Raw genomic sequence first — 27,228 nt, forward strand, 5'->3', positions numbered from 1 at the left:
TGCTAATTAAATGGGGGTAAAATGGGACATGAAAATTACTGCATTTATGTCAAAATGCTTCACATGACTGGCCTAGAAATCTAGACCACCCATAGCAGTAGCAAAAGGATTTTGCTCTGCAGGTAGATCTAGCCATGCTCCAGTCTAGCTTCAATAGGTTTACCATTGGCCCAAACCATTTTGTGTCTGGCCAATCACCGCATTTTACGTTGGTTGGTGGGTTTAACGCTTGGGCTCTGATGGAGAAAAACAACAAAGGCACTCATTTGAAACGGCTTTGGCATCAACTTTGAGTGCTTTTCTTTTGGACATGAGCAGACAGGTACCTATGTCATTTAGTTTGAAAAAGGATGTATTTGATAGCCTGTGAAGATCATCAGTTTGCTGAAACAAAAGGATGGTCTAACCACGCTCCAATGGAACCTCCACAGCCCTGGCCATTTGGTGCTGAGCCAATCACCGCACTCTATCAGTTTGGTTTGCGTCTTGTGCGACTGGCGGACTGCCCCGTTCACTGACACTTGTACCGATCCAATCACAGCACACTCTGTTGGTGGGCTAGATGTTACTGCAACTGAGTGAAAAAACAAAGATGGTGACAGCTAATTTGAAATGGCTTTAGCATCCACTTTTGACTGTTTAGATTTGGGCTTTTCTTTGAGTCAAGAGCAGACAGAGGTACTCAAGCCCTTCGTTTAGAAAAAGGATGCATTTGCATCTTCTTTGATGGGAAAATAGCATTCTGCCTTGTTCACTCACTCAAGTTGTTTGTTCTCCAATAGCATGCTGAGACACTTCGAAAGACAACCGTAAATCCCCCACCACCACCGAGAGCTGTCAATGAGCCGTGGCCAGACTATATATTCACATATATCAATCAATCAATCAATCAATCAATCAATCAAAGCTTTATTTATAAAGCGCCTTCCGCAACCCTGTCAGGAAGCCCAAAGCGCTGAACATGGTACAGTTGTAAGTAATTATACTGAATAAATCAACAATAAAAGAAATTCAAATTACAAAATACAAATTACAAAATACAAAATGCAAATTCCAAGATAGATGAAAAATTCCGGTAAAATACAAATGTGTGAAACACAATTGGATTGAGTGGATGGATTGAGTGTACCAATGAAAACTGTGGAATGGATTCAACATAATAGAGGGCCATAATCAAACATGTTCTGGAAACGCCAAGCGGAGGAGGTGTGTGTTTGGGTTATTCTTAAAGACTGGCAGAGAAGGGGACAGCCTAACTGAGGGTGGCAACTGGTTCCAGAGTAACGGTGCTAGGACTGAGAAAGCTTGCTATGATAGCTTGCCAGGCTATGCATTTGCTTCTTCTTTGAAGGTGTATGGCGAACTGCCATGTTGACTAGCATCCACAGTGATGAGTACGTCTTGTTGTTCGTTGTTCTGATTGGTTCTAGTGCTGACCAACTGCTTGCAGAAACAGTTTAAATGACAACTGTAGACTCTACCTCAGTGGGTGTGCCATGTCAATGGTTCATGGCCAAACTTTATATTTACACATATAGTATGGTTTGCTAGGATATCACATGACCTGAGCATTTAAAAAACATCTCACAAAAGCATCAAATGAACAAATTTAGTTTTATTCTGACTGAAATTCTTAAATTATTGATCACCAAAAATTTGTCGCCACCGTTCACTGAGCTAAAGCCAATCACAATGCCTGTATTTGTTCACAGTTGATGCAATAAATACACAAATACACAAGATATAAATCATTCTGGAGCCAAATCAGTCTGAACGTGTTACACAAAGACTAACATTAATTGCAGCCTTTGGGAATTTTGAACTGCTATTGGGTGAGTGGCACACATAAAGTCAGCCTCTGCCTGCAGATAAAAGGCTTGAAAAGGGCCCTATTGAGTGGAGTGGAGACTGGAAGTTTGGTAGGGGAGCTCACCTGTGGAGAGGCGTCTATAGCTGCATAGAAGGCCCAACAGCTGCCAGGGTTGTAAGTCTAGGCACCTAGCGGAGCTGCAGAATGAGAAATGCAAGAAGCTCTTTCAAAGCACTGCCACTTAGTAACAGAAGGCATGTGCCAAACTTGCAGAATGAGAATGAAAACTCCCCCTTTGGAGTTCACTAAATATCAGCAGTGACTCTCTTTTTATCCCCTCCCCTTTCCTCCTTTGTTCTTTCTCTGCCCTTTAGTCTATTATAATTCCTCCATAAAAGAACAATGGTTGCTTGAAAGACCCCCAAATCACAGAGATATACCAACAATCGGCAGGGAGAGGAGGGGGGGGGGGACTCGGCTGAAGTGTGGAAGCCATCAATTACAGAAGGCCCAAAGTTAACATCCCAGCAGGATATGTGCATTAGAATGCAGATATAGACGGGCTATGGGCAGCAGATGCCAAGCGGAGCGGTCAAAAGAGCACCTCAGACTCGAAAGAGGACATATGCAACGTGAGCAACTCTCCCGTCCGCTGCCTCGCCCTGGAATCTGCAGAAGAATGGAAAATTAAACTGAATGATGATTGTAGTAGTGGCTCAAAAGGAGTCATTGTGTGCAACTTGACTGGAATTATGGGTTTGAAATGTGACAAACAACTGACATCTCACATAATGGTCGCCAATACACAATAAATCTCACACACCAGCAGCGAGGCTACAACAAGTGGCCCCGTGAGCTCCGGTCAGGTCGACAATCCACTCTGATTCCTCCGCACAGACCGTCCTAACAGGACACCCCCCCCCCTCTCTCTCTCTCTCCACCACATCTCAGCAAGACTCGGCCCTCCAGGCTTCCTCACTTTACTACACTCCAGCCTGCAGGCTATCTTCTCAGCCACCACAGTGCTGTTGTATTTTCAGGCTCATTAAGCAATAGCACAGAAAAGGGGAGGGGGCTTACTTCGCCATCAACTTTCCCGTCTATGCCTCTGTTAAGCAGGAAAGTAAAGAAGTGGTCCAGAACTGAGAAAAGGTGCTGAATTATAGTCACAAGGCCTCTCATCTGATTGTTTGTGTTTATCGCATCAGTTTGTTTGGCAGCTGAGGAAGAGAAAAATGAGGGGGAGGAAGAGGGGAGCCTGCAGAGTTGCTGCCCCTGAGAACCAATCCGGCTGCTCGGTAGCAGCTCTATTCAGGGTCAACTCACGCTTGTTTATTTGAAAGAAACCCTGCTTTCTTTCTTTTTAACATCCCACCCTCTCCATTGTTAGCATGCTCTCAGGGAGGACTTTGAAATTGTAATCTGAGGATATTCAAACAAACACACACATGCAGACACGCATACGCACACACACTCGTTTGTTGTGACCTTTGGTGCCTGCAATAACATTATTACTGTGTGACAAGCGTTGGCTTCAACAGTGTAATCGCAAAAGTTTTGTGTTAAAACTCGCCTTTTTACTTTTATTGACTTACAAACTTTTTATGTGATGAGTCGGATAATAGAATGAAGGTGGGGGATGAAGACTTACTCGTGTATAACTTCTGATATCAGCAAGAATAAGTGGAAACGCAAAAATAAATTGTGAAGCGTGATATTTTAGAAACTTTTTTTAAGTCGTCACTGAACTTTTTCTTGGTCCTTTATAATAAAATTTAGGTTATTTTATTTATTATTTTTAATTTGTGCTTGTAGTTATTCTAGAGGTTGTTTGTACTCAATGTCAGATTGTGTTATCGTTTTTTTTTTTTACTTACTGGGCTTCATCTGGACATTATTTTGTTGTGGTTACCCCTCCTCAATCACGTGAAAATCCTTGGAAAAAGGGTAAATAAATTACTTTGAATACTCAAACAAACTATTGTTTTTTTTTGTGTTTAAATTTCCTCAAAAAATCTCACAAAAAATCTATTTAATTCAGAAACCCATAAAAATGTATGAATAATACAAAACTGTATTATTAAAAAAGTATACATTAGATTTGATTTTCACAATAAAATATAACATTTCATTCTGTTAATCAATAATAAATTTACCTGCATTTCTGCAACATTAAAAATAAAATAAATAACACACTACTCTATATTTTCACCTCACTGAGTTTAAATATTAGTAAATATTTTCTTAAGATGGAAACCAAATTGCTGTAATTTACACAACAGTTCCTGGTTTTGGCCTTCAGTTCTGCAGTGAAAAGAGAAAATTGATACTACTGCCTGGTTTCTTTTCTCAGATGCACTTCATCACATCTTTGGCTGCTAAGAGCGTCAGAGATTGTGGGGACATTCTTGGGTTTGTGAGTGAGACCACGGAGTAGCCACACAGAGTTCCTCGTCCCAACAGCTCAACCTTACTCGCCCACTAGCATTGTTTCAAGACTTTCCTCAAGTATGTGCATTTCTATGGCCGACAGCGGGCCAGATGAAACTACCAACTTCATTGTCACCTCTCGTGGTTTTTCCTCCTTATCAGCAGCTGATTCTGGAGAAGGCTCTCCATGAATGTTTTTAAGGAGCAGTGTACCAACGTGTTGATGAAAAATGGAACCAGCACCAACATGTGAGCAAACATCAGTTTCCACCGCCACGACTAATGAAATGGACTCTGTTGGTTTGACTCAAAAAAGAGCAGCTGTAAAACCGCAGGACACTCTAACTCCTTGATTGCTTTTTTACAGTCCAAAAAAGACGCCATGATGGAGGCAATTTGCTTCCCCTGCTTTCGCACGGAATATTTCCCTCATTACTCCACGCTCAAACACAGGGGCACACGGATGCCACAAGGGGAAGTGGCTTTGGCAGAAAATGTCAAACCGACATTTAAGTGCAGGACTGAAGCCAGTCTGATGTGGACGGAATCGACTTGTTAAGTCAAATGAAAGGTCGAAGAAATTTTCCACAGTGCCGAACAACGCAAATAACTGTTATTTCAACTTCCTGATGTGAGAGCCGAGAAAGGGCTGAGAATTCAAAGTGTGCATCTGGATGGTGACTGCTGGCTTTTTTGGAAAGAGTAATGAGCAAATTTGTCTTGAAAATGTTTCCGATAGGAATCTGCAACTCTTTTCATGCTGCTTTAAATATATTCTAAAGTTTTTGTTCTTAAGTTATAATAGTTCAATGGGTGATATGAAACATTTTTGTGAAGTTCCTTACATGAAACCCCTCTGACATAAAGCAGTTTCCTGACGTTTTCAGTACCTTCCAGAATGAGCCGTTTAAGGGCTCTAGGGAAAAAAAGCTGGAGCTGGCCACGCCCACACATCCCCATCCAGGCTGCTATGAGCTGGGAAGCTCCAATATCCAGGAAAGGCTGATAGTGATGGGACTTACGACTCTTTGAAGGGAGCCAAAGAGCCACTGAAAAGACCGGCTCTTTGAGCGAAGCAAAGTGGGGGGTGCTTACCGGAAGACGACAGTCCTCTACAAGGACTCGGCTCTCATCGTTCACTTTGAAGAACCATTCAAAGGATTCAATTTGTTTGTGAATGTCGCATCGCTGATGTCAAAGTCACCATTTGTGACATCACAAACAGGGACTTTTTGGAACGGCTTGTTTTAGGCACATACTTCCTAAAACAAAACACAGACCTAAAATGAATGGATTGATTATTTTCTAGTTTGGAGTGTTTCTAGAGGAAGAAGAGACCCACATGTAGCACAAAAAGATGCCAAATATTAGTTTTACATTAAATGACAGAAGAAGAGTGAGAATGAAGAAAGAATAAATTTGAATCCCATTTTGCTTTCTTGTAGGCCTTACTTGATCAGCTCGATTCATTCCTTTGCAGATGGGTTTGATCATTCCCCATTTTCGTTGCTCTTTTTTTTAGACGGAAATATGACATGAGAAACCCATATTTTCTCACCCCATGCCACCACTTGGCCCCCGCACATTACGGAGCAGAAAGCGGTTTCACCAGAGCTGGCCTGTGTGCAGAAAGGCCCCTGAACACACACGTGAAAAGGTTTCATTTCTGGTGCCAGCTGAGGGGAAAGTGCTTCCCATCGCGCTCGCATCGGCCTTGAAGAACAGATCTGCTTTCAAACTCGCTAACACCTTCTGACACAGCTCACTCGCCTGCATGCTGTTACAGAAATGTCTTTGGAGTAAGGGGGGGGTGGGGGTACCCAACGTTAAATACACTCAGCCAAACACCAGGGGAGGAGAGGTAACTGCACCTCTCATGCAGATTTGTCTCTGGGTGTAACCGTATCACATGAATCTCTGTGAACTTCACGGCCCGACTCTCATCCTCTCCTTGGACACTGATGTGGACCCGAGACGCGTTTGTTGGTATTTAAACACAAACCAGCTGGGTGACAAGAGGCTGGTTCTGTCTGATAGGAAATGAAGGAGCAGACTCAACATCAGGATTCTGTTGAATCATCAGCTAAAAGTTGCACCTCCTGAAGGGGAGGATTGTTCCTGTTCTTTGCACCTGAGGGCTTTAAACACGTCAGCCGGTGACCTTGATGTAGGAATTCTATCAAATCTGCATCTTTTAGGAGAAACAGATGAAACACCTTGAAGGTCTATTTATACATTTGCTGCCTTTGCTTGAGAATTAAATCACAAAGTGGGCAAATAAAGCTGTTGTGGGGGATCAAGGGTGTGTGTGGTGGCTTAAGTTCTCAAAAAAAGTCAAATCCTCTCACTAGTCCAGTTCTTGTGTCTTTGACAGTGTTGACGACTGCAGAGTTCTCAGCGGGGTTTTGTGTTGGGTTGGCGACCACAAAGTGCTGCTGACATGTTCAGCTGGGATGCGCTGAAAGACAAGAATTTAGACCATCATCCAAACATCTTAGTTGTTTTTAGAAATTCTCCTAAAATGTCATTTAACATGGTTTTTTTTCCTGGAGATGGATTTCAATCAGCTTGAGTTTTCATTTGGCTTTTTCTGACATTTTAATAAATACTTTCTATGCTTTAATTATAACTAAATTATAATCATAAATTGTAAGTCACCTTGGATAAAAGTGTCAAATAAACATAAACTAATATCAGTGTGACCTGGCAGTAAGAACACATAAATAGCCAACCAAATAAAATGGCACAAAAACACTTAATTACTCCCCCATCCCCCATAGCTTCCTGTATCATTTCAGAACCACCATTCATGCCAACATAAATGCAACAGTTCTCTTCCTCCCGGCCCCAAGCAGTGAGCTATATGAGATATTCAGAGGACAATTGGTTAAGTGGAGCTAACCGCTGCCTTCTTCTCCCGGAGGTATCTTCCTTTTTGGTCCTGCCGAGCCTGGCGCCTTGCAAAACACAACTTGTCTGGCTTATTAAATAGTATGACCTGCAGAAAGAAAACGCCTGTTGCTTCTCAACCGGGACCATTGTGAGGGAGAAGAGCTCATGACAGGCCTTAAATTGCTCTAATGCTGTGTGACCGACCAACAGTCATCCAGTTCTATCCCGGCAGCGAGGAGCTTTTATTCAGATGCGACCTTTTATTTAACTTTTCATTTCTCATGGTTTAATTTTTAGGGGGAACAAAACTTACATTTCAGATTTTTATTCCTTTTAGGGGAAAAAAACATATTTTGTTAATTACTTTTCTGCACGTTGTTACAGCGGAAATAATAGCCAGCACCGGTGGAAATGCCTTGCTAATAGATGTAAATGGTCAAAACAGGGGGAGAAGTCATCCCCACTGCTTAATTGCGCTAAAATTGGTCAAAGCTACTTTGTGAGAGCCATCAATAACCCCGCTCCGCATGGGGTCTGTATGATTAACGTCCCCTGCCTTTCACAGGCCTCTTGATCTCCTCTCAAAAGGCAGAGGGCCAATCAAAACAGTTCCCAGACACGTCACGGAGACAACTTGACGTGCTGATTGGCGGGAGCCAGGATGGGAACAGCCCCTGTCCTTCTTATAGACGACAGAGTTCCTGCGCGTAAAGCTTCTGGTTTCGCTGAAAGCGCAAAGACGCACGTTGGAGACGGAACGCTCCAGCAGCACGATACCTCTGAACTGGCCGCACGGAGGTGCATGGCCCCATCTCCTTGTACCATGATGAATCCTGGGCAGGGGTCACCGTCGCATGACGTCAAGCAGCTCCAAACGAAGGAGGAGACGGACGCAGAGGGCGAGGATATCCAGCCCAAAGACATGACAACAGAGAAAGGATACAAACTGCAGCGGAGCTGCCTTCCGTTTAGTGTCGAGTCGTTGATTTCCAAGAAGAGCACCTGTCGGACTTCTTACTCTGCCTCTGAGTTGGCTGTGATGCTGCCGAAGCCGCCGTCGGCGCAGGGCGCACAGTTCTCTCCAAGGACGTGTTACGCAGAGAGTAGGGTTTCTGCGGAGGGTTCACAGGGAGTTTCCAGAAGTTCCGACGAGGACAGTCCGAGGTTTTGTGAGAAAGAGCAGAGCACTTGGTTTCAGACGTCCTCCTTTTCTACACCTCCTCGTAAGTCCGCCCCTCCGCTGTTATCCGGGAGGAAAAACACACACGGTGCATTTTTCATCATCTCATCTCTGCTATCAGTGATCAAATCAGGACATAATGTAATTTAATAACAAAGTCTGTCACCACAATTAATGTTTATTTGTTTTCAAATGGCTCAACGGGCTGTGCGTAAATGTCTTGTTCAGTTTTACCCAAAACATGGTGCGTAATTGTCAGATTATTGTATAAAGCTGAATTTGTCTGTGTTATTAAGGGTGACAAGGTGACTCCACTCTCCAAATGTGAGAGAGGATCCATTTAAAACGTTTTCGGGCTGTCTGTGCGCATCTTCTTGCGTTTGTGGGTCTTTTAAAAGTGGAAATTCGTTCTCTTTTGCTTAAAGTGCGCCTAATTTGATCCACTTTGTGTTGCAGGGAGCTCAAGTCCGTCTCAGTGTACTTTAAGGAAACACAAAAATAACAGGAAACCTCGAACGCCCTTCACTACCTCACAGCTGCTGGCCCTGGAGCGCAAGTTCCGCCAGAAGCAGTACCTCTCCATCGCCGAGAGAGCGGAGTTCTCCAACTCTCTCAACCTGACGGAAACGCAGGTGAAGATCTGGTTTCAGAACCGGAGAGCCAAAGCCAAGAGACTGCAGGAGGCCGAACTGGAGAAGTTTAAGTTGGCATCAAAGCCCGTCCTGCCCGCCTTCGCGCTGCCTTTCCCCCTCGGAGCTCACATGGGCTCCCCGTCTTGGGGCCCGTCGAACGCCTTCCCGAGGCCCAGCCTGCCGGTACCGGGACTGTTCAGTGGACCGGTCACTTATGGGATGTATTATTTGTCTTAGTAATTCTTTACATGACTGTATGTTTGGCTGATTACGAGGCCACAACTTTGTGAAGAATGAAATATGAAAAAGTCCACTGAAGGGAGATAAAACGTGAGATAAATCTTATAAATGTGTGCATTTCTCTGAATAAGTGAGTATATTCATAAGTGCAGGTATTTTCCAACCTCCAAAATCTTACTTCAAAAAATACAATTTTAATGAGTCCAGACTCGAATCTGAGGCAGATGAAGAGAAGACAGAAAAGTGCTTAAGCAGTGCCTTATGGGACCGTTTCTTGTTTACTTGAAATATATTTTTCTCCTCATTCAAACGTGACCATTTTCTGTCATTGTTCCTGCAGTTGGATTTTTATATTTCTAAAATCAATTCAAATAAACAAAAGGACCAAATTATATTTTAGACAAATGAGTTTATTAGTTTTTAACTCACGTTGTGGCCTTTATGGGAGTGGTTTTGGGTTTGATGTGAGGATTTTTGCTGTAAGTGTAAATAAAATGCGTAGCGCTCAGAAAGCCCTGCGCTCTGCTTGGAGAGCAGATGGAGTGATATTTATTAATGCCTGTATCTGTACTGTGTACATACATCACTCTGTCTTTGCAAAATAGCTTTTAGTAAATAAACGCCATACAACAAAGTGACTGAATTCTTGTGGGACTTTGTGCATTTTTCCTCCATACTATTTTATTTGTATTTGAATTTTCAAATCAGACCCACGTGTGCGCACGTGCAACTTAATGAAGTCTGCAATTTAGCAGGTCTCATTATTAGTATTTTCTTTTCCAAATAATATTTTTTTATAAATGGCCCCACTTGCAAAACCTCAGTCTATGACGTTTATTTTTATTTTATTTTATTTTGCATGCTACCTATATTCTTTAACTTTTCACACAACATGGTGGATATTTTTCCCCAGTTGAAATGTATGCCTGTCACTTAGTGCAGGTTTCACCCATTTTATTTTGCATTCAGTCATTTATTATACCTTTAAAGTCATGGCAAATGCGTTGCAATAACAAATTGAAGACCTTTAATAAAGTCTTGAAAGTTAAAGGGAAACATTTAAAGTCGTGCAAAACTGCATGAAACTTATTTCATAACATTTTTGTACAAAAAATATTTTAATTTGCGTTAGGCCTTGAAAATAGCCTTTTACAGAAGGTCATGCAATTTGTGTCAAATTTAAAAGTTAAAGGGTTTTGCCATTTAAATTTTTGAAAGCTGCATTACAGATCTATGTTGCTCTTCTTTCATGGACCGTTATACAAACTGCGTTATGAGAACCTTTCTTTGGGTCTAAATAAAGAAAAAAAAATACATGTTTGTTCAACTCTTGATTTTCCTCTTTTGCACACATAAGATTCCGATTTTTAAAATTGTCCAACGTAATAATGTTCCTTATCCTTCTTTATTTTATCTTATTTATTAGTCTTAACTAGTGTGATTGTTTTATTCTGCACTGGAAAAGTGCACCTACTTTCATTGTACAGTGTCAATTGTTACAAAAACAATAAATTTTCAAATTTCTGATAATAAAAAGTCCAAAATGTGATATAAAATCAATAAAGCACGAAGTTTGTTTATAATTTCAATAGTAAAACATCAAAGCAATGATACAAACCCGCAAAAGCATTTAAACAGAAATTCTGAGTTTACGAGTCGCTGTTTTGAAAGTCCGTGTAATTACTCATCTTGTCCGCTAGAAGGCGGTAGTGAGTTGTGCAGCTTTTTATCCAGATAAAGGCACTTCCGCTGCTTCCTGTCACAGACACCGCTTACTGCTGCGAGGTGAGTCGGCAGCTGGGTAAATAACTAACATATTTTGTCTTATAAACAGTTTTACAAACGTTAGGTTTGGTCCACGCTTGTATATTTGCTCATAAAGGGTTAAACAAGACGTAACTCTAGCTCGATATTTGAGGAAACGCTTGTGGGTCGTAGGCATATCTCTGACCTTGGCTAGCTAGCAGGCTAACCGCCTGAAGCGTTGCAAATCCCTGGACGGTGTTTTTGCTGCCAGTTAAACTTGACGTTAACACTTTTTAAATAAACAGATATTTTTATTGATGCGCAGTAACGCATTAGATTGAAGGGACAGCTCGTTAAGGCAGATGAATACAATTAGCATGTAAGTAAACCGATTACTAGTAATGAGAATAAAGTTATGAATGATTGACTGGTTTAAATAAATGTATAACTTTAAATCTGGAACGTAAGGCCGTGGTTACTTGGTTCCTTACATTAAATCGTTGTTATTTTGGCAAAAATGCCTCCCCGAAACATTGCTGCAGACCAAGTTAGCCTCTGTGACGTTGCAGGACGCAGAGTTGAGCCAGTCACTCTCCAAAAGCTGCTAAGAAACTAAACTAAAGACCAAAGTTCAGACACCACAGACCTGCAACGTTTTTAAAAACATAAATTATTTATGTTTAATGAGGAATTACAGTCTCTGCTGCAAGTTATTTGAGTGGAAGTGGCACAGTTTCTAAACCAGCTGAGAAATAGTCAAAAGTCATTAGGTATGAATTATACTAAAGGTTATTATGACTTTAAATTAGAATTTAAAAAAAAAGCTCCAGCTTCATCCATCCATCAGTAGCAGGTTGAAGGGGGTTGGTGCTAATCTCCAGCAGTCAACGGGCAAACGGGTCGGGTACACACTGGACAGATTGCCAGTCTATCACAGGGCAACACAGAGACACATAGGACAAAAAAAAGTGCACACACACTTACACCAAAGGACAATTTAGACAGACCAATTAACCTGACAGTCATAGGTTATTTATTTATTTATTTATTTATTTATTTGGACTGTGGGAGGAAGCCGGAGCACCCGGAGAGAACCCTCGCGTGCACAGGGAGAACAAGCAAACTCCTTGCACAAAGACCCCAGGCTGGGATTTGAACCCAGGACCTTCTTGCTGCAAGGCAACAGCTCTAACCACTGCTCCACCGTGCAATCCGATACAGCTTCATTCTTAATCAGATCTTCTGATTTCAGAGTAAAGATGGCAGGCCGCCGTGCAGCCCTGAAGGCCATTGACTGGGTAGCCTTTGCTGAGCGGGTTCCACCCAACCAGCGAAGCATGTTCAACGCACTGAAGACTCGGAGTGATGCCATTTCTGCCAAGTATGTTACCGAAATGTGACTTGATATTTCATTTACTTTCTCAAATGCTGTATTTTTCTTTTGTCTTGGCTTCTTCTCTTTAAAAAAAAAAAACTCAACAGATTATAAATTCTGAAGAGCAAAGCAATGTTTGTAATAGTCTTTAAAGCAGGGGTGCCCAGTTCTGGTCCTGGAGGGCAGCGTGTTTTAGTTTTAACCCTGTTTCAACACACATGAATTTAATCAGCAGGTGATTTACAGGCTTCTACAGAACCTAAAGGCTGATTCATACGGACACTGCTCCAGCATGTCGGATCTGTTGGATCGCCATGATGCAACGTCGAATGGGCGATCAAACTGTGTTGGATTGTGTTGGAACGTCGGTTGGAGTCTAGCTCTATTTTCTAAACATCCGACGGCGGCGTTGTATGCTGGACGTCTGTTATTGGTCAGCCAAACAACCCAACGTCATTTCCGGCACGGCGTAGATTCCCTTAAAAAATGTAAACAGCGCGAGTGTTGACACAGTCCTGAAGGCATAGAGCAGATGGAGGAACGTCTCGCTGAAGAAGTGAGGAAGTACGATCATTTGTACAACTCAAAAGTCACACGACGAACCAGCTCATTGTATCGGCTGGCAGTCATGCGAAAGTATCTGAAATGCATTTTGTCATCAATGTCCCTTATAGGGCGAAGAAGAGCGGCGTATTCGTACTCGGTCTTGCCATATTCAATGGACGGACACTCCACCGACGCCTCTTCCTTCGTCGTTCTCGCTGTGCTCTTTCTAATAATAGTTGTTGTTCTTCTAGCTCAAGCAGCTCCTGCTCAATAAGAATTCATTCTGTGTCTGTGTCGTCCATCTTTTTGCGTCGCAAATAGTAAATAGTAGTAGGGCAGACACGTCACTACAAGAGTATGCACACCTGCATAGGAGCACACCCTCTGTTGTTTTGGCGGAGAATTTCTTCAAAATTCAGGTCAATAAGTTAGGAATGCGCCTCCTGCTGTCCTGGTGGAGAATTTCTTTGCAACAGGTCGGGCCAGTATGAATACAGAGGCGATTCAACGCTGCAGCAGCAGGGGGGCGCAAATGTGCCTTTGCTTAAGCATGAATCAGGCTTTAGCTGAATCAAGTGTGTTGGAGACGAGAAACCACCAAAACGTGCTGGATTCCATCCCTCCAGGACCAGGATTGGACACCCCCTGCTTTAAAGATTGTAATGTGAAAGAGTTTTTTTTTTTTTTTCCCATGCAATCAGAGGATAGCTCTTATCACTTGCAAGTTCGCAACTGGTCACTATCACTGATGGAGCCATTCCACACTGTGATAATCACACTCTAGAATTTGCATTGGCGGTTTTAATTTGATCTTGTTTCATAATATTTTACTTCCATGTAGTATTATTAGTCACCATATAAGTTATTGTATTCGCTGCTTTCCTGGCTTTCTCTTTTGGACTCTGTTTTAGCCATCCTACATAAATATGTTATTTTTCTTCTCTTTACCACAGACTAGCTTCCCTGCCAGAGAGTCCTGCAGCCATTGATTGGAGTTACTACAGGAGCGCAGTGGCCAAACCGGGAATGGTGGATGAATTTGAGAAGAAAGTGAGTAGTGTTGGGAATTAGAAGAAATCACCAAATTGAGTTTGTTTTGTCTTTCCAAAAATAAAGTGAAGTGTTAATTCTGGAAAAAAAAAGTCTTGAAATAATATTAAAAGGAACAGCTAATTTAAATATAAATCTTCATCTCTAGACCTTTGAGCAGGATTGCTAGTACACAGGTCATTTTTATACAAGCACAGAAAGAACCCTAAACAAATCGTGTTAATTGTAAATCAAATCAACTTTATTCATAAAGCGCTTTCACATGCCCAAAGCGGACAAATATAGCGCTGTACACCAAAAAAAAACACAGCAATAAAACAAACTTATGTAACATTAAAATACAATAAGAATTCCCGCGTACAGTTTAGCAATCCAGATCAGTCCTATTTCCAGAATCAGATCCAGAAACATTCAAAGTGACGCTGCCCACCCAAACTCAACTTCAGTGTCCAAACACCAACGAGAACAGATGGGTTTTTAGTCAGCTTTAAAGTTCTCAGGTGATTGGGCCTGCTTCACATCGGCCGGCAGCTCATTCCAGAGCCTTGGTCCCAGCACTGAGAAGGCAGTTTGTTTTTGATGAATTGCAATGTTCTGCCAGAACTCACATTATTCTTCTCACTGCACACAGTTCTCAGCTCTGAAGGTCCCTGAACCTGTGGACACTCAGACGGCTAAGATCAATGCACAGGAGACTGAGGCTGTAAGTGGCTCCAAGCAGGAATTTGCCTACGTTTTTATTTGTTGGCGTTTTTTAATTTGCATTTTCTTTTTAACAGAACAAATCTGCTTTAGCGTACATTGAAGCCTCAAAGGCCCGCATCACCAAGTATGAAGAAGAGGTGAGACGGTTGAAGTAGCTGCTTAGAGTACTTGACTAAGAGCCTGTACGTAAATTATTTGTTAATTGACTTGATGTGTTTCTGATTTGTTTTTACTCAGCTGGATAAATTTAAGAACATGATCCCCTTTGATCAGATGACCATTGAAGATCTCAATGAGATCTTCCCAGAGACCAAGTTGGACAAGGTCAAATATCCTTACTGGCCTCACAAACCTATTGCTGACTTGTAATCCGACTTCTGGACATGTACTTAACATTAAAGAATATGTATTTTAAAGAGACATATTTGGTGTTTTTATTATTCGATGAATTAATTAAAACCAATGCGTTTTAGCCCTTCCACTGTCCTATTGGGTGACCCCGCCAGGAAAGTTGACCATTGAACTGGATTGATGGTTTGGGGTGAGCACCACCTCACCCCTGCCACGTGGACCTCAAGGGATAATCCATCAATCCTGCTCAATGGTCAACTTTCCTGGCGGGGTCACTCAATAGGACAGTGGAAGGGTTAAAGTATTTATGAAGGGACCTTACTTGAATGCACTAATTATTGGTTATTACATGTAATACCCACAAGGAGGTGTAATAGTCTTACATCAAAAAACCACATGATACCGTTCATTCTTTGGCCTGATTGATTTAACCTCTTGTGTGCTAGTGAACTCAACCATTCAGCCTATGTATTTTATTTAGTTGTTAACAGGTAATGTTACTGAGAATAGATCTCATTACTCAGTGAATGTTCAAGAATGTAGTTTCACATTGGGGCTAAAAAGAATTTTGTCACCCTCCAATTGTGCAATTTCTTCCATTTAAAAAAAGAACAGAAGCCTGTAATCTCCATCAGAGGTAAACCTCAGCTATGAGAGACAAAATGAGGGGGGGAAATGCAGAAAATCACATTGTTTGATTTTTTTAATGACTTGATTGACAAATTATGTTAAATGAGTATTTGGCTTCTACAACCTAGCAATATTTCTGGTTCTCAGACCTGTAACTTCTTCTGTAAGTGGCTTCTCTGTGCCCTATACCTGTATAAATGACACCTGTTGGAACTCGTGATCACTATAAAAGACTCCTGTCCACAACCTGAAACAGTCCTGCTCCAAACTCCACTATGGCCAAGACCAAAAAGCTGCCAAAGGACACCAAAACTAAATTGTAGACCTTCACCTGACTGGGAAGATTGAATCTGCAATAGGTGAGCAGCTTCGTGTGAATAATTCAACTGTGCGAGAAATTATTAGAAAGTAGAAGATGAGACCCGTGATAATCTACCTCCATCAGGCTCTATGCAATATCTCACCCCGTGGGGTCAAAATGACCACAGGAACAGTGAGAAAAATTCCCGGAGCTACACGGGGGAACCTAGTGAATGACCCACAGAGAACTAGGACCAAAGTTACAAAGGCTACCATCAGTAACACACTAGGCTACCAGGGACTCGAATCCTGCTGTGCCAAACGTGTCCCCCTGCTTAATCCAGTACATGTGCAAGCTCGTCTGAAGTCTGCTCGAAAGCATTCGGATGATCCAGAAAAGGATTGGGATCATGTCAAATGAAATTAAAATAGAATTTATTGGTAAAACCTTGTGTTTGGAGGAAAAAGAAAGCTGAGTTGCATCCAAAGAACACCATGCCTACTGTAAAGCATGGGGGTGGAAACATTGCCTGGCCTGCCAGACTCGAACTCTATTTAATTCTACACAGAGAACTTCCCATAAGGAAGCATAGGGCTGGCTGGTCAGGCTAGTGGAAACCTGCTCTGGGGCTGTTTTTCTGCAAAGGGACCAGGACGACTGATCTATGTGAAGGAACGAATGAATGGGACCATGTGTCATCAGATTTTGAGTGAAAACTGCTTTCCATCAGCAAGGGTGAAGATGAAATGTGGCTGGGTCTTTCATTTTGTTGTGTATTTAATGGTCTTTGAACTAATTCTGACATGTTTGATTAGAAACTAGAAACCTGTGCTGGTAAAATGTGCAACTAAATATATTTTATCCATCCATTTTCATCCACTTATCCGGAGTCGGGTCGCGGGGGCAGTAGCCTAAGTCGAGAGGCCCAGACTTCCCTCTCCCCAGCCACTTGGGCCAGCTCCTCTGGGGGAATCCCAAGGCGTTCCCTGGCCAGGTGAGAGACATAGTCCCTCCACTGTGTCCTGGGTCTACCTTTAGGTCTCCTCCCGGTTGGACGTGCCTGGAAAACTTCACCAGGGAGACGTCCAGAATGCATGCTGACCAGATGCCCGAGCCACTTCAACTGGCTCCTCTCGATGTGGAGGAGCAGCGGGTCAACTCCGAGCCCCTCCCGAAGGACCAAGCTTCTCACCCTATCTCTAAGGGAGAGCCCAGCCACTCTTCGGAGAAAACTCATTTTGGCTGCTTGTATCCGCAATCTCGTTCTTTCGGTCACTACCCAAAGCTCATGACCATAGGTGAGGGCAGGAACGTAGATCGACCTGTAAATCGAGAGCTTCGCCTTCTGACTCAGCTCTCTCTTCACCACAACAGACCGGTACAACGCCCGCATCACTGCAGATGCAGCACCAATCCGCCTATCGATCTCACCAGGAAGGCTCAGGAGTGTGATCCTCCTGTAGTTGGAACACACCCTGCGGTCCCCCTTTTTAAATAAGGCGACCACCTCCCCGGTCTGCCAGTCCAGTGGGACTGCACCCGATGTCCACACAATATTGCAGAGCCGCGTCAGCCAACACAGCCCCACAACATCCAGAGCCTTAAGGAACTCCGGGTGGACCTCATCCACCCCAGGAGCCTTGCCACAGAGGAGCTTTTTAACCACCACAGTGACCTCAGCACCAGAGATTTGAGAGGCCAACCCCAGACTCTGCTTCCTCACTGGAAGACGTGTCGGTGGGATTGAGGAGGTCTTCGAAGTATCCTGCCCTCCAATCCACAACGTCCTGAGTAGAGGTCAGCAGCACACCGTCCCCACTATAGAAAGTGTTGGTAGTGCACTGCCCCCACCCCCTTCCCCAAGGCACCGGATAGTGGACCAGAATCTCCTCGAAGCTGTACGGAAGTCTTGCTCCATGATGTCACCGAACTCCTCCCATGCCCAGGTTTTTGCCTTGGCGACCATCCGAGCCGCGTTCCGCTTGGACTGCCGGTACCTGTCAGCTGCCTCTGGAGTCCCACAGGCCAAAAATACCTGATAGGACTCTTTCTTCAGCTTGACAGCATCCCTAACCGCCGGTGTCCACCATCGGGTTCGGGGGTTGCCACCACGACAGGCACCGATGATCCTGCGACCACAGCTCCGGTTGGCCGCCTCAACAATGGAGGCATGGGTCCATTCAGACTCAATGTCCCCCGCCTCCCCAGAACCTTTTGGAAGTTCTGTCGGAGGTGGGAATTGAAGCTCCTTCTGACAGGAGACTCTGCCAGACGTTCCCAGCAGACCCTTGCTATACGTTTGGGCCTGCCTGGTCTGACCGGCATCCTCCCCCACCATCTGAGCCAACTCACCACCAGGTAGTGGTCAGTTGACAGCTCCGCCCCTCTCTTCACCCGAGCGTCCAAGACATGCGGCCGCAGGTCAGATGAAACAACAACAAAGTCGATCATCAAGCTCCGGCCTAAGGTATCCTGGTGCCAAGACCACAAATGGGCACCTTTATGTCTGAACATGGTGTTCATTATGGACAATCCATGACTGGCATAGAAGTCCAATAACAAAAACCACTCAAATTCAGATCAGGCGGGCCGTTCCTCCCAACCACACCTCTCCAGGTCTCACTGTCGTTGCCCACGTGAGCGTTAAAGTCCCCCAGTAGAATGAGGGAGTCACCGGAAGTAGCGCTTTCCAGCACCCCCTCCAAGATCTCCAAAAAGGGTGGGTAGTCTGAACTGTAGTTTGGTGCATAAGCACAGACAACAGTCAGAACCCGTCCCCCCACACGTAGGCGGAGGGAGGCTACCCTCTCATTCACCGGGTTAAACCCCAACGTACAGGCACCAAGATGGGGGGCAACTAGTATGCCCACCCCTGCTCGGCGCCTCTCAGTGGGTGCAACTCCAGTGTGATAGAAAGTTCAACCCCTCTCAAGGAAACTGGTTCCAGAGCCAGAGCCATGCGTTGAGGTGAGTCCGACTAAATCTAGTCAGAACCTCTCAACCTCACACACCAACTCAGACTCTTTCCCCACCCGACCCCTTTGGCCCCTCCCACGGGTGGTGAGAGCCCATGGGAAGGGGGACCCACGTTTCCTCTTCGGGCTGTGCCCGGCTGGGCTCCATGGGTGAAAGCCCGGCCACCAGGCGCTCGCCAACGTGCCCCACCTCCAGGCCTGGCTCCAGAGGGGGCCCCGTTGACCCAAGACCGGGGAGGGAACACCATTTCCATTTATATAATTCATCATAAGAGGTAGTTGGGCTGCTCTTTGTCTGACCCTCACCAATATATTTTATTACCTATCAAATCCCAGAGTTTACAATTGGTTCAGTTTCACCTTGTGACCGCCAGAGGGCGTATGATCTGATGTGTGTGTTGTGCTGTAGCTAGCTGCTGATAGCTCCTGCTTTAGCTTGTTGTTTTTTTTTCTAGTCGAAAACAGACAATTAAATAGTATATTTATTTATTTATTTTTGAAGCATTGATTTGGACACACATTTTCAAAAAGTTGTGTAATTTGTCCTACAGTCACTGCTGGTAAAGACTTGAAGAGCCCACCCCTCACTCATAAAATAGTATGTTTTGTGTTTCATCCAGTGATAGAAGACTTTGCATATTTTGTTAATGCTCATTGGACCGAATATCTGTCAGCGTGGAAGGTTGGGCGGGACATAGCGCTCTTTTCCTTATTGAACATTTTCATTGGTTCGGCTCTACATCATCTTCATCGCTGATTGGCCAGGCTCATAGTGGAACAGGAGGGGCTTCATGAAACATGATTTCCGTTGTACATTTGACTTGAAAGTCAGTGACGTTTATAGGGAGTGCATCGTTTCGGGTAAGTTTAAATAAAAATAATTTAATGGTAAGAATTGACATGTCTTCGCTTCATGTTCTTGTATACAGCTAAACATTTACAGACGTGTCCATCACGGGAAAGTAGAATTTATCCGTTCAAGCATCAACGCTATCGTTAAATCTGTCAGATTGCTCTTGCGGAGGTCAAATATACGTAGAAAATATTTTCGCTATTTATCAGTAATGATAATGAGTGTCACGTTTATAAAAAAAACATTTGTAGACCACCATTGGCAGCTAGCTGTCACACAGGCACACTGTTAGCCTGAGAGAAAATGTTAGCATTACTGTCAGAAGCAGGATGCCTTCCGCCCAGAAAAGGTCCAAATGTGCTTGTTTCGACTGTTTTCGTTCTCAATTCTTGATATAAATCTGAGTAATGGTCCAAGTTTGAATAGATGACGTTACTGGAGTGTGTAAACAACAAGGCCTTATTCTGCTGACCGCTACACAAACAGGTATCATGAATGAAGACAGCTTGTGGTGGGTCTAAGCTAGCCAACCCAGTGCCCAGCTAGCCTATGGAGTTGTCTGTTTCATTAAAGTCTGTTTACAACACGTCCTGATGAGGAGTTGTCCACAGTAAGTCAGCGCTGAGGGAAAATTATGCAAAACACTTTTGGCTGAATGGGAACACAAGCTGATGTATTCAGTTTGGTCACTGACTTGAACAGGTTTTTCACCACATTTATTCACTTTATAAGCTCACATTTACATTTATACCACAGTTTATAGATGAGTAATTCAACTTGGATGATCATTCAAGTTAAAACGGCCAAAATGCGTTTTACTTCATCTCTGTGTTGAGTCTAGTCTAGCACATGCAAACTTGTTTCTCTGCAACCATCCAATAAAAATCTAGAAAGAGATTATCACACATTTACAGATATCTCCCACAAAACCTCGCCTCACACTTTCATCGCTGGTAGAAAACAGATTAAAAGATCTCAGAAATCAAAGTATTTGCTACCACTACTATGATAAATCCCATGGGATGGAGTATTGCGTCTATTGAAAACAGAAGAGGTTGTATTAGTAGTCCGTTTACGTCTGACCCTAATCTGTGGAGTCCACACTGGCTTCATTGTTTCACAGGACAATGGAAATGGGCCTGCATGGAGGGAGGGTGACAGAAACTAATGTCTGATACTGTATCATCCCTGTGGGGCTGTGAGCAAGCCTGTGCATCTCTTTCAGTATTATTACCACACATAAGGTTGTGTGGAAACACAGAGATGGTCTGAAGCAAAGTTTTAAGTGTAGCAACTGACTAAGCCCCGTTTTCTTTAAGCAAACTCTACTGCACTGGGCAGATGTCTTTTTCTGCACTTAGGCTTCTAACAATTCAACTTATTGACAATTTGAAGAAAGCATTGAAATTTGACTGGACTGACTAGCTAACGGCTCATCTTAACAAGGCCATATATCTTAAAACACTCAAATCTGATCATTGTTTATCCAAAGGCTTTTCTAAATCTTTCAGTTTACCAAAGTGATGCTGTTTAAAGGTAAATAATGTAACAGTCCTGCAGAAAGGGCCCAAGGCTGCACAAGAACGGCTACAACAAGCTGTAGCTGCAATGTGAAACTTGTAGAATTAGCTTTAAAAACAGTTTTTGCATGGACCGCTATATAATATTAAAACTTGAGTCTCTTCTGAAATGGCAAAGTGAATTAACAGCAAGTAGAATGTTAATTTCTAAAGAACCCTTTTGTCAAAAGACATTAGGGCTAAATTTATTTCCCTTTTCCCCTCTTGTCCATAAACCATCATCAGGTAATTAGTGCTAAATGCTTGTAGTATTTAAATGTCACTTCTGCTGTGAATGCTATGTGTCTCATTAAATATTAATGAGCATTAACAGGCTCATGAACTTTTTATTAAAGGAAGAAATGCCAACAATGTTTTTTTTCTTTAGTGGCTGAAGTATCTTAAAGACGGCGTCTTTCTCAGCAGCATACTGTTCTGTGGTTTGTTTATGGCTCTGAGGTTCCTCCTACGTAACATGATACTCACCCCCAGCCTCTGGCTGATTGAATTTCATCAAAACAGCAGTGTTGTTCCCTCCCCCTGTCACTGATAACAGCAGGAAATGCGTCAGAACAGATTTGCAGCTGATGTTTGAAGATGTTACCCAAGCCTTTATTTGGAAGCTGTGATGGGATTTAAGAAAATACAATCAAACACAGTTGAGCTTGTTGGCCGGATAAAATAATCATATTTATTGGTTGTTCTAAAATAAAATGTTTTATTTTATTTTAATTACCTTAAAAGACTCAAAGTCTCTTTTTACACTTTATATTTATTTAATCAGGATCGTTGTCAAGTCGACGCCAGAAACAATGAAACACAACTTGAATATTAGAGGAACAACAAGGCTTTATTCAACCAGCATTCATACAAGTTATCAATCATGAACAAAACATTTCTCTTACCGTTGCTTATGGGTGGAGAGCTGAACACCCCAGTTAGAAAACGTAATCCATGAACCTCGTCAAATAGAATCCTTCAAACAGCTCTAACAGCTCTGAGCTCTGCTCTGCTCCTTATACATTCCCTGATGTGCGTGCAAAGCTGCACACCTCCACCAGGATTACCTTGATTACATCCTCATGATCACATTATGTTCGGCTCTCCTTGATTACATCCTCATGATAAGTGTGATTGACAAACAGTAGTGATCAATAACTTGTATAAAGCAATTATACAACAGATGACAAGTTCATTTTTATTACATTCCACTCTTGAACTTTTCATCTAATTTATGTAACATATCCATCACCATTTCCCCATCAAAACCAACGTCATTTATAACATACCTTGTAGTTCCACTTTAATTTTCATCGTAGTCTTTGCATTATTACCCAATTTATTTCTCTTCTTAATCGAATAACATACCAACAAATAATAAGATTACACAATGTTAGAATGCTGATTATAATTAATGCTGCAATCATAGGTGGAATTAGCACTTTATTAGCGGTACTCGACATGCCTGTAAATATATCCCACCAATGATGAGCGGAAGCCTGTTCAATCAATGTAGCAACATGTTTTATTTCCCCTTGTGCCACAAGAGTAGACACCATAAGCCTGGAAAGGTTGGACCTATGAGAGTCAATCAATTTTGCCACTTCAGTGGAACCATCCAATGCGCATTTGAATCGTTCCAGTGAGAGTGTCCAAGGGGAGTGTAAAACCTCCCATTGTATCTTAGTCAGCCGACTAGATACAGTGTAATTACTCAACCAATAGGTCACGTTATTCCATTCCCACATATGTATACCCTTGAGACAACCTGAAAAGGGAACTGAAGGTACCTGTGGGGAATTGGTCATTGTAGCCACGCATAAGGTGTTAGGACCCACCTGCCAAAACTGTTCCTCTGGGGGTGTGACCGTCCAATCACAGAGTACGACCCTTGAATCAGTGAAACATGGATTGCTATGTCCTTTTACCAATGGGCAGGCTAAACCCTTATCAGTCTCATCACAGTGTTTTACTTCATATGTTCGATTTGTTTTAACATCCCACCACTCTCCACTAACATGGAGATACCAAAACCCTTTAGTGGTTATCACCGGCAGTATCTGATATCTACACACAGTCATTACTGATGTCATATTATACTGATCCCAGTATCCAGTACACATAGATTTATTACAAATCGTCATTTCTGCATGTAGCTGTAGCCATAATGAACTACTGATGTTCCATAATGTTCGCCATGCATGATAGTTATTACTCATTACCTGTATTTGAAACCTATTTCTCTGTGTCTCAGCATGAATAGTCTGCAAGGAACAGACTGTCCAATTACCTATGTGTGACAAATTATGCAATGCATCATAAGTTTCATTCCAAAGCTTTAGATTCCATTTAAATACACTTTTCCACACATCACTTCCTTCTAGCTGACTAGATACAGTCGAAGGCATCCATCTTGCAGTCTTGGTGACAGCTTGTGCGGTGTATTCTCCAGTGTTGGACAGCATAGTTCGTGTTACCTCATTGTTTGCTGTGTTAGCCAGACCATACAAAGTTCCAGTTCCTCCTAGCACGGTGTCATACCATGCTCGCCTCCTCCTGTTGCAAGGCGGAATAGGAGGGAATTTCACAGTCCATCGCACATATTCGGCTACCCTTATTTGTCCCATTTGTTGACAAGTGTGAACCAGGGGAGCTACAGCTGTCTGCGTAGCTCTAGCTGTGTCGGGCAGCACCCAGAATATGTACAAATAGGCGCGTCCTCCTGTGATTACAGTTCCATTCCTGATCCGGAAATCGCGATCAACCTTCATACTCCAATTTGTGCCATTTTGTATGCAAGTACCATTCCCCTGATGGTATGCACAGATGCACGCTGCAGAATTAAAGGTTACTGTTGATCCTTGAACCAACACCCCTGGGCTGATCACCCTTCCTCGGATTTTAAGACATCCTCTGCACCGGTACATCTTACCGGTAGATGTTAGGTTTCCCAAGTAGCAAGCGTCATTTGCTCTGCATGTGAATGTGCCTTGAGTGCGGTTGGACATACTGCTAACCAATTCCAGATGGCCCATGACCCCTTCTTCCAACACTTGTCCTTCCGTGAGCCCCCAACAGAAATGTGCCCTCAGTGCGATGACAGCGAGGACATGGAGGACGATGACCAAACATCCGACACCACCAGGTCCGCGGAGCCCATCCATCGCCTCGACAAAGGTTCAATCCTTTTGTAGGGGAAGGGGACCCAGTCAACCACCGTCACTCAGACACCCGCCGTTGCTTATGGGATACATATAAAACTGCAGATAGAATGACAAGCATTAATTTTCTCTCCTGTAACATTTGTTTATCGGAATATTAATCCATTTTTCCTCTCCGGGGAACAATACACTTACCACAGCATCTTTTCCCTGTGCAATAATCTCTCCAGCTCTGGGAGGACCATTGAGCTGCTCCACCCACACTTTTGCCCCCGCAGTAAAGTCTGATGATTCAAACCCAGTTTCACCCCTCTGAGTGATAGTGGTAGGTTTAGTAATCTCTTCAACTTTGGACATTACACACCGTTTGATTACTAACTGAGCTATCTTGTCTCCTTTTTCCAGTACCAACGGTTCTTTACCTGTATGCTGACACACCACACCTATTTCCCCTTGATAGTCTGAGTCTATTACCCCAGCTAAAATGGTTAGACCCCTCAAAGCTAAACCACTTCTTGGACACACATGAGCATAAGTTCCTGGTGGACATTGTATTCCCAATCCTGTTTTTACCACTGTCACTTTATTGGTTACTAAAGTGATGCTTTCCAAGATTTTAAGATCTAATCCCACAGAGCCCGCAGTTGCTCTAACAGGGAGTTCTGCCTCAGAAGTTAGTTTCCACATTCGTATAGGAGGGTCAGTAGAAGTTGTTTCCCTTCCTGCCCTGGCAACCATTAGCATCAGTGGAGTAACTCCATCCCCCACGGGTCTGTTATTTAACTGATGTACTGCCCTAGTCAGATTTTCTCTCCATTTGTCCAAAGAATTAATAACCGATAGTTTCCTTAGTTTCTCTTTCAGTAATCCATTCATTCTCTCAATGAGTCCACTAGCTTTCGGGTGATATGCTACATGATAGATCCATTCTACCGCGTTGTTCTCTGCCCATTCTTTGACCTTATTTCCAGTGAAATGGGTACCATTATCAGTCTGAACCTGCAAAGGTAGTCCATAATAGGTCTCTATTAATGACAGACATTTCAATGTAGCCTCCTGATTGGCGTTATGACACGGATGCACCACCAGTACCCCTGACACCGTATCCACGGCTGTGCATGCATACTTACAGTTTTTACTTTTTGGCAATGGTCCAATGAAATCAATCTGCCAACACTGTCCCGCTTGTTTACCTCGATGTATCTGTCCCTGTATATGTCGAGGGATTCTCTTTTTCTGATGTTGACAAGGTTCACAATCTTCTATGGCAGTTTTAATATCATCAATGATGAGATCTATTCCTCTGTCCCTCGCCCATTTCAATGTTCCCTGCACACCCCAATGTCCAGCAGTAACGTGAGCCCATTTGGCTAATCCAGGACTTGATTGTCTTACAGCCTGAATTTTCACTATCTTATCTACAGTCTGATTATGCAGGGATTCAGGATCATTGTTATTAGTATGAGCATCCACATGTAATACTGACACAGGAATATTTTGGCATTTCTCCCAAATGTCCTTCCATAGGTCAGCTCCCCAAACCTCTTTTGAATGTATCTTCCATTGTGTAGCATGCCAAGTTGGCATCCAAGTTAACATTCCTTGGGCTACTGACCAGGAGTCAGTATAAATACTTACTCCCTGCACCCCAGCCGTCATTATTACCATGTGTACTACTTTCAACTCCGCCCATTGACTACTCTTTCCTGTCCCTGTGAGTTCCATAACTTGTTGTGTACCAGGGTTAAATGCCCCAGCCTTCCATTTCCTGGTTCCTGCCACATATTGACAGGAACCATCAGTGAACCAGGCTCGCTCCTGCTGCTCTGGGGTGAGTTCGCTCCATCTTACCCCCAGTTTCACAGGAGAATCCTGGATTGGTTTTACCTCAAAAGGCACTTCATCCATTTCTGGAACGTCTGCCACTTGCTCGTGGAGCATTGATACTCCTTTTTCTACAATGTTTCCCTTTATTTTATCAGGATTGCCATGAATTACCGAGGCCTCCGCCCCAGTGTCAACCAATGCCATTACTGTCTGTACTGATTTTTTCCAATAAATCTGTAATTCCACATGTGGTCTGATATCATTTATTGACCATCCTGAGGCACTGGCAACAACCTGAGCTTGACCTTCATCCTATTCATCATCATGTTCCCTTCGGTGCTGTTTTTTCTTTCTACGCTTCACTGCCGCCACCTGATAACACTCATCTGAACTCTCCTCCTCTGAAGATTCCTTGGGAGGGGCGGAAGGTTCAGCAGGCTTCGACGCCACCTCCCTGATCACATTCTGCAACATTCCAACCAATTCTGACACAGACATCCTGTCGTCCTTTTCAGGACAATGTCTGAACTGACAATGGACCTTCAGTCCCATTTGGCTGCATTTCTCCATCAATGCATTAGTGGGCAATCCATCAATCTCCTCAAACGGCACTCCCGCTTGTCGCAGTGCCCTCCACAGATCTGTTCTAGAGGGGCCCATTGCCCCCCCTTTACGACCCCTTGAATGTGGATCAATCCTGGGTTTATTTTCAGTTCTAGCTCCCTCTCTCCTCGTCTCAGACCAATCACCCAGCGTGGTGAGTTCGCCAAGACGATCTTTTATCGCGGCAAAAGTCTGGTCTGCCGCGCCAAACAACAAGCTGGTCACCATGGGTTTATAATGTGGTGGGGCATGTCTGATGAGGTGATCTCTAGTTGCCTTAGAGATGTTACAGTCCACCACTCCAGCTCCCCCGTTTCGAGCCACTTGCTCTCTAATAGTGAGTCTGGTGAGCCGCTGAATGG

The 27,228-nt window shown here is 43.3% G+C and overlaps 3 protein-coding genes across 6 annotated transcripts in view; all 3 read left to right on the forward strand.

The window, feature by feature from the left end:
- Positions 1-7,690: 7,690 nt before the first annotated feature.
- Positions 7,691-9,358, forward strand: LOC107390813 (homeobox protein MSH-C). The gene is made up of 2 exons (XM_015967755.3): positions 7,691-8,355; positions 8,769-9,358. Exons 1-2 carry the CDS (start codon positions 7,794-7,796, stop codon positions 9,179-9,181), a joined length of 975 nt encoding a protein of 324 aa, XP_015823241.1. The 5' UTR covers positions 7,691-7,793; the 3' UTR covers positions 9,182-9,358.
- Positions 9,359-10,875: 1,517 nt separating this feature from the next.
- atp5pd (ATP synthase peripheral stalk subunit d) lies at positions 10,876-15,026 on the forward strand. 2 transcript variants are annotated; one of them, XM_015967767.3, is made up of 6 exons: positions 10,876-10,969; positions 12,183-12,311; positions 13,805-13,901; positions 14,533-14,604; positions 14,681-14,743; positions 14,844-15,026. In XM_015967767.3, the coding sequence occupies exons 2-6, from the start codon at positions 12,190-12,192 to the stop codon at positions 14,973-14,975; spliced, it is 486 nt and encodes a 161-aa protein (XP_015823253.1). In that variant the 5' UTR covers positions 10,876-10,969; positions 12,183-12,189; the 3' UTR covers positions 14,976-15,026. The 2 variants fall into 2 exon arrangements, with proteins under 2 accessions (XP_015823253.1, XP_070406721.1); XM_070550620.1 differs by having other exon boundaries at positions 10,952-10,985.
- A 4,600-nt stretch (positions 15,027-19,626) lies between these two features.
- pnpla6 (patatin-like phospholipase domain containing 6) overlaps positions 19,627-27,228 on the forward strand; it is a 54,491-nt gene continuing 46,889 nt past the window's right edge. For all 3 annotated transcript variants that reach the window (XM_015967716.3, XM_015967733.3, XM_015967725.3), the window contains exon 1: positions 19,627-19,724. The gene's annotated coding sequence lies outside the window, so the exon portion shown is untranslated. The remainder of the gene's footprint in view (positions 19,725-27,228) is intronic.

Source organism: Nothobranchius furzeri, chromosome 4 (genome assembly GCF_043380555.1).
Source record: "Nothobranchius furzeri strain GRZ-AD chromosome 4, NfurGRZ-RIMD1, whole genome shotgun sequence".
Taxonomy (NCBI): Eukaryota; Metazoa; Chordata; class Actinopteri; order Cyprinodontiformes; family Nothobranchiidae; genus Nothobranchius; species Nothobranchius furzeri.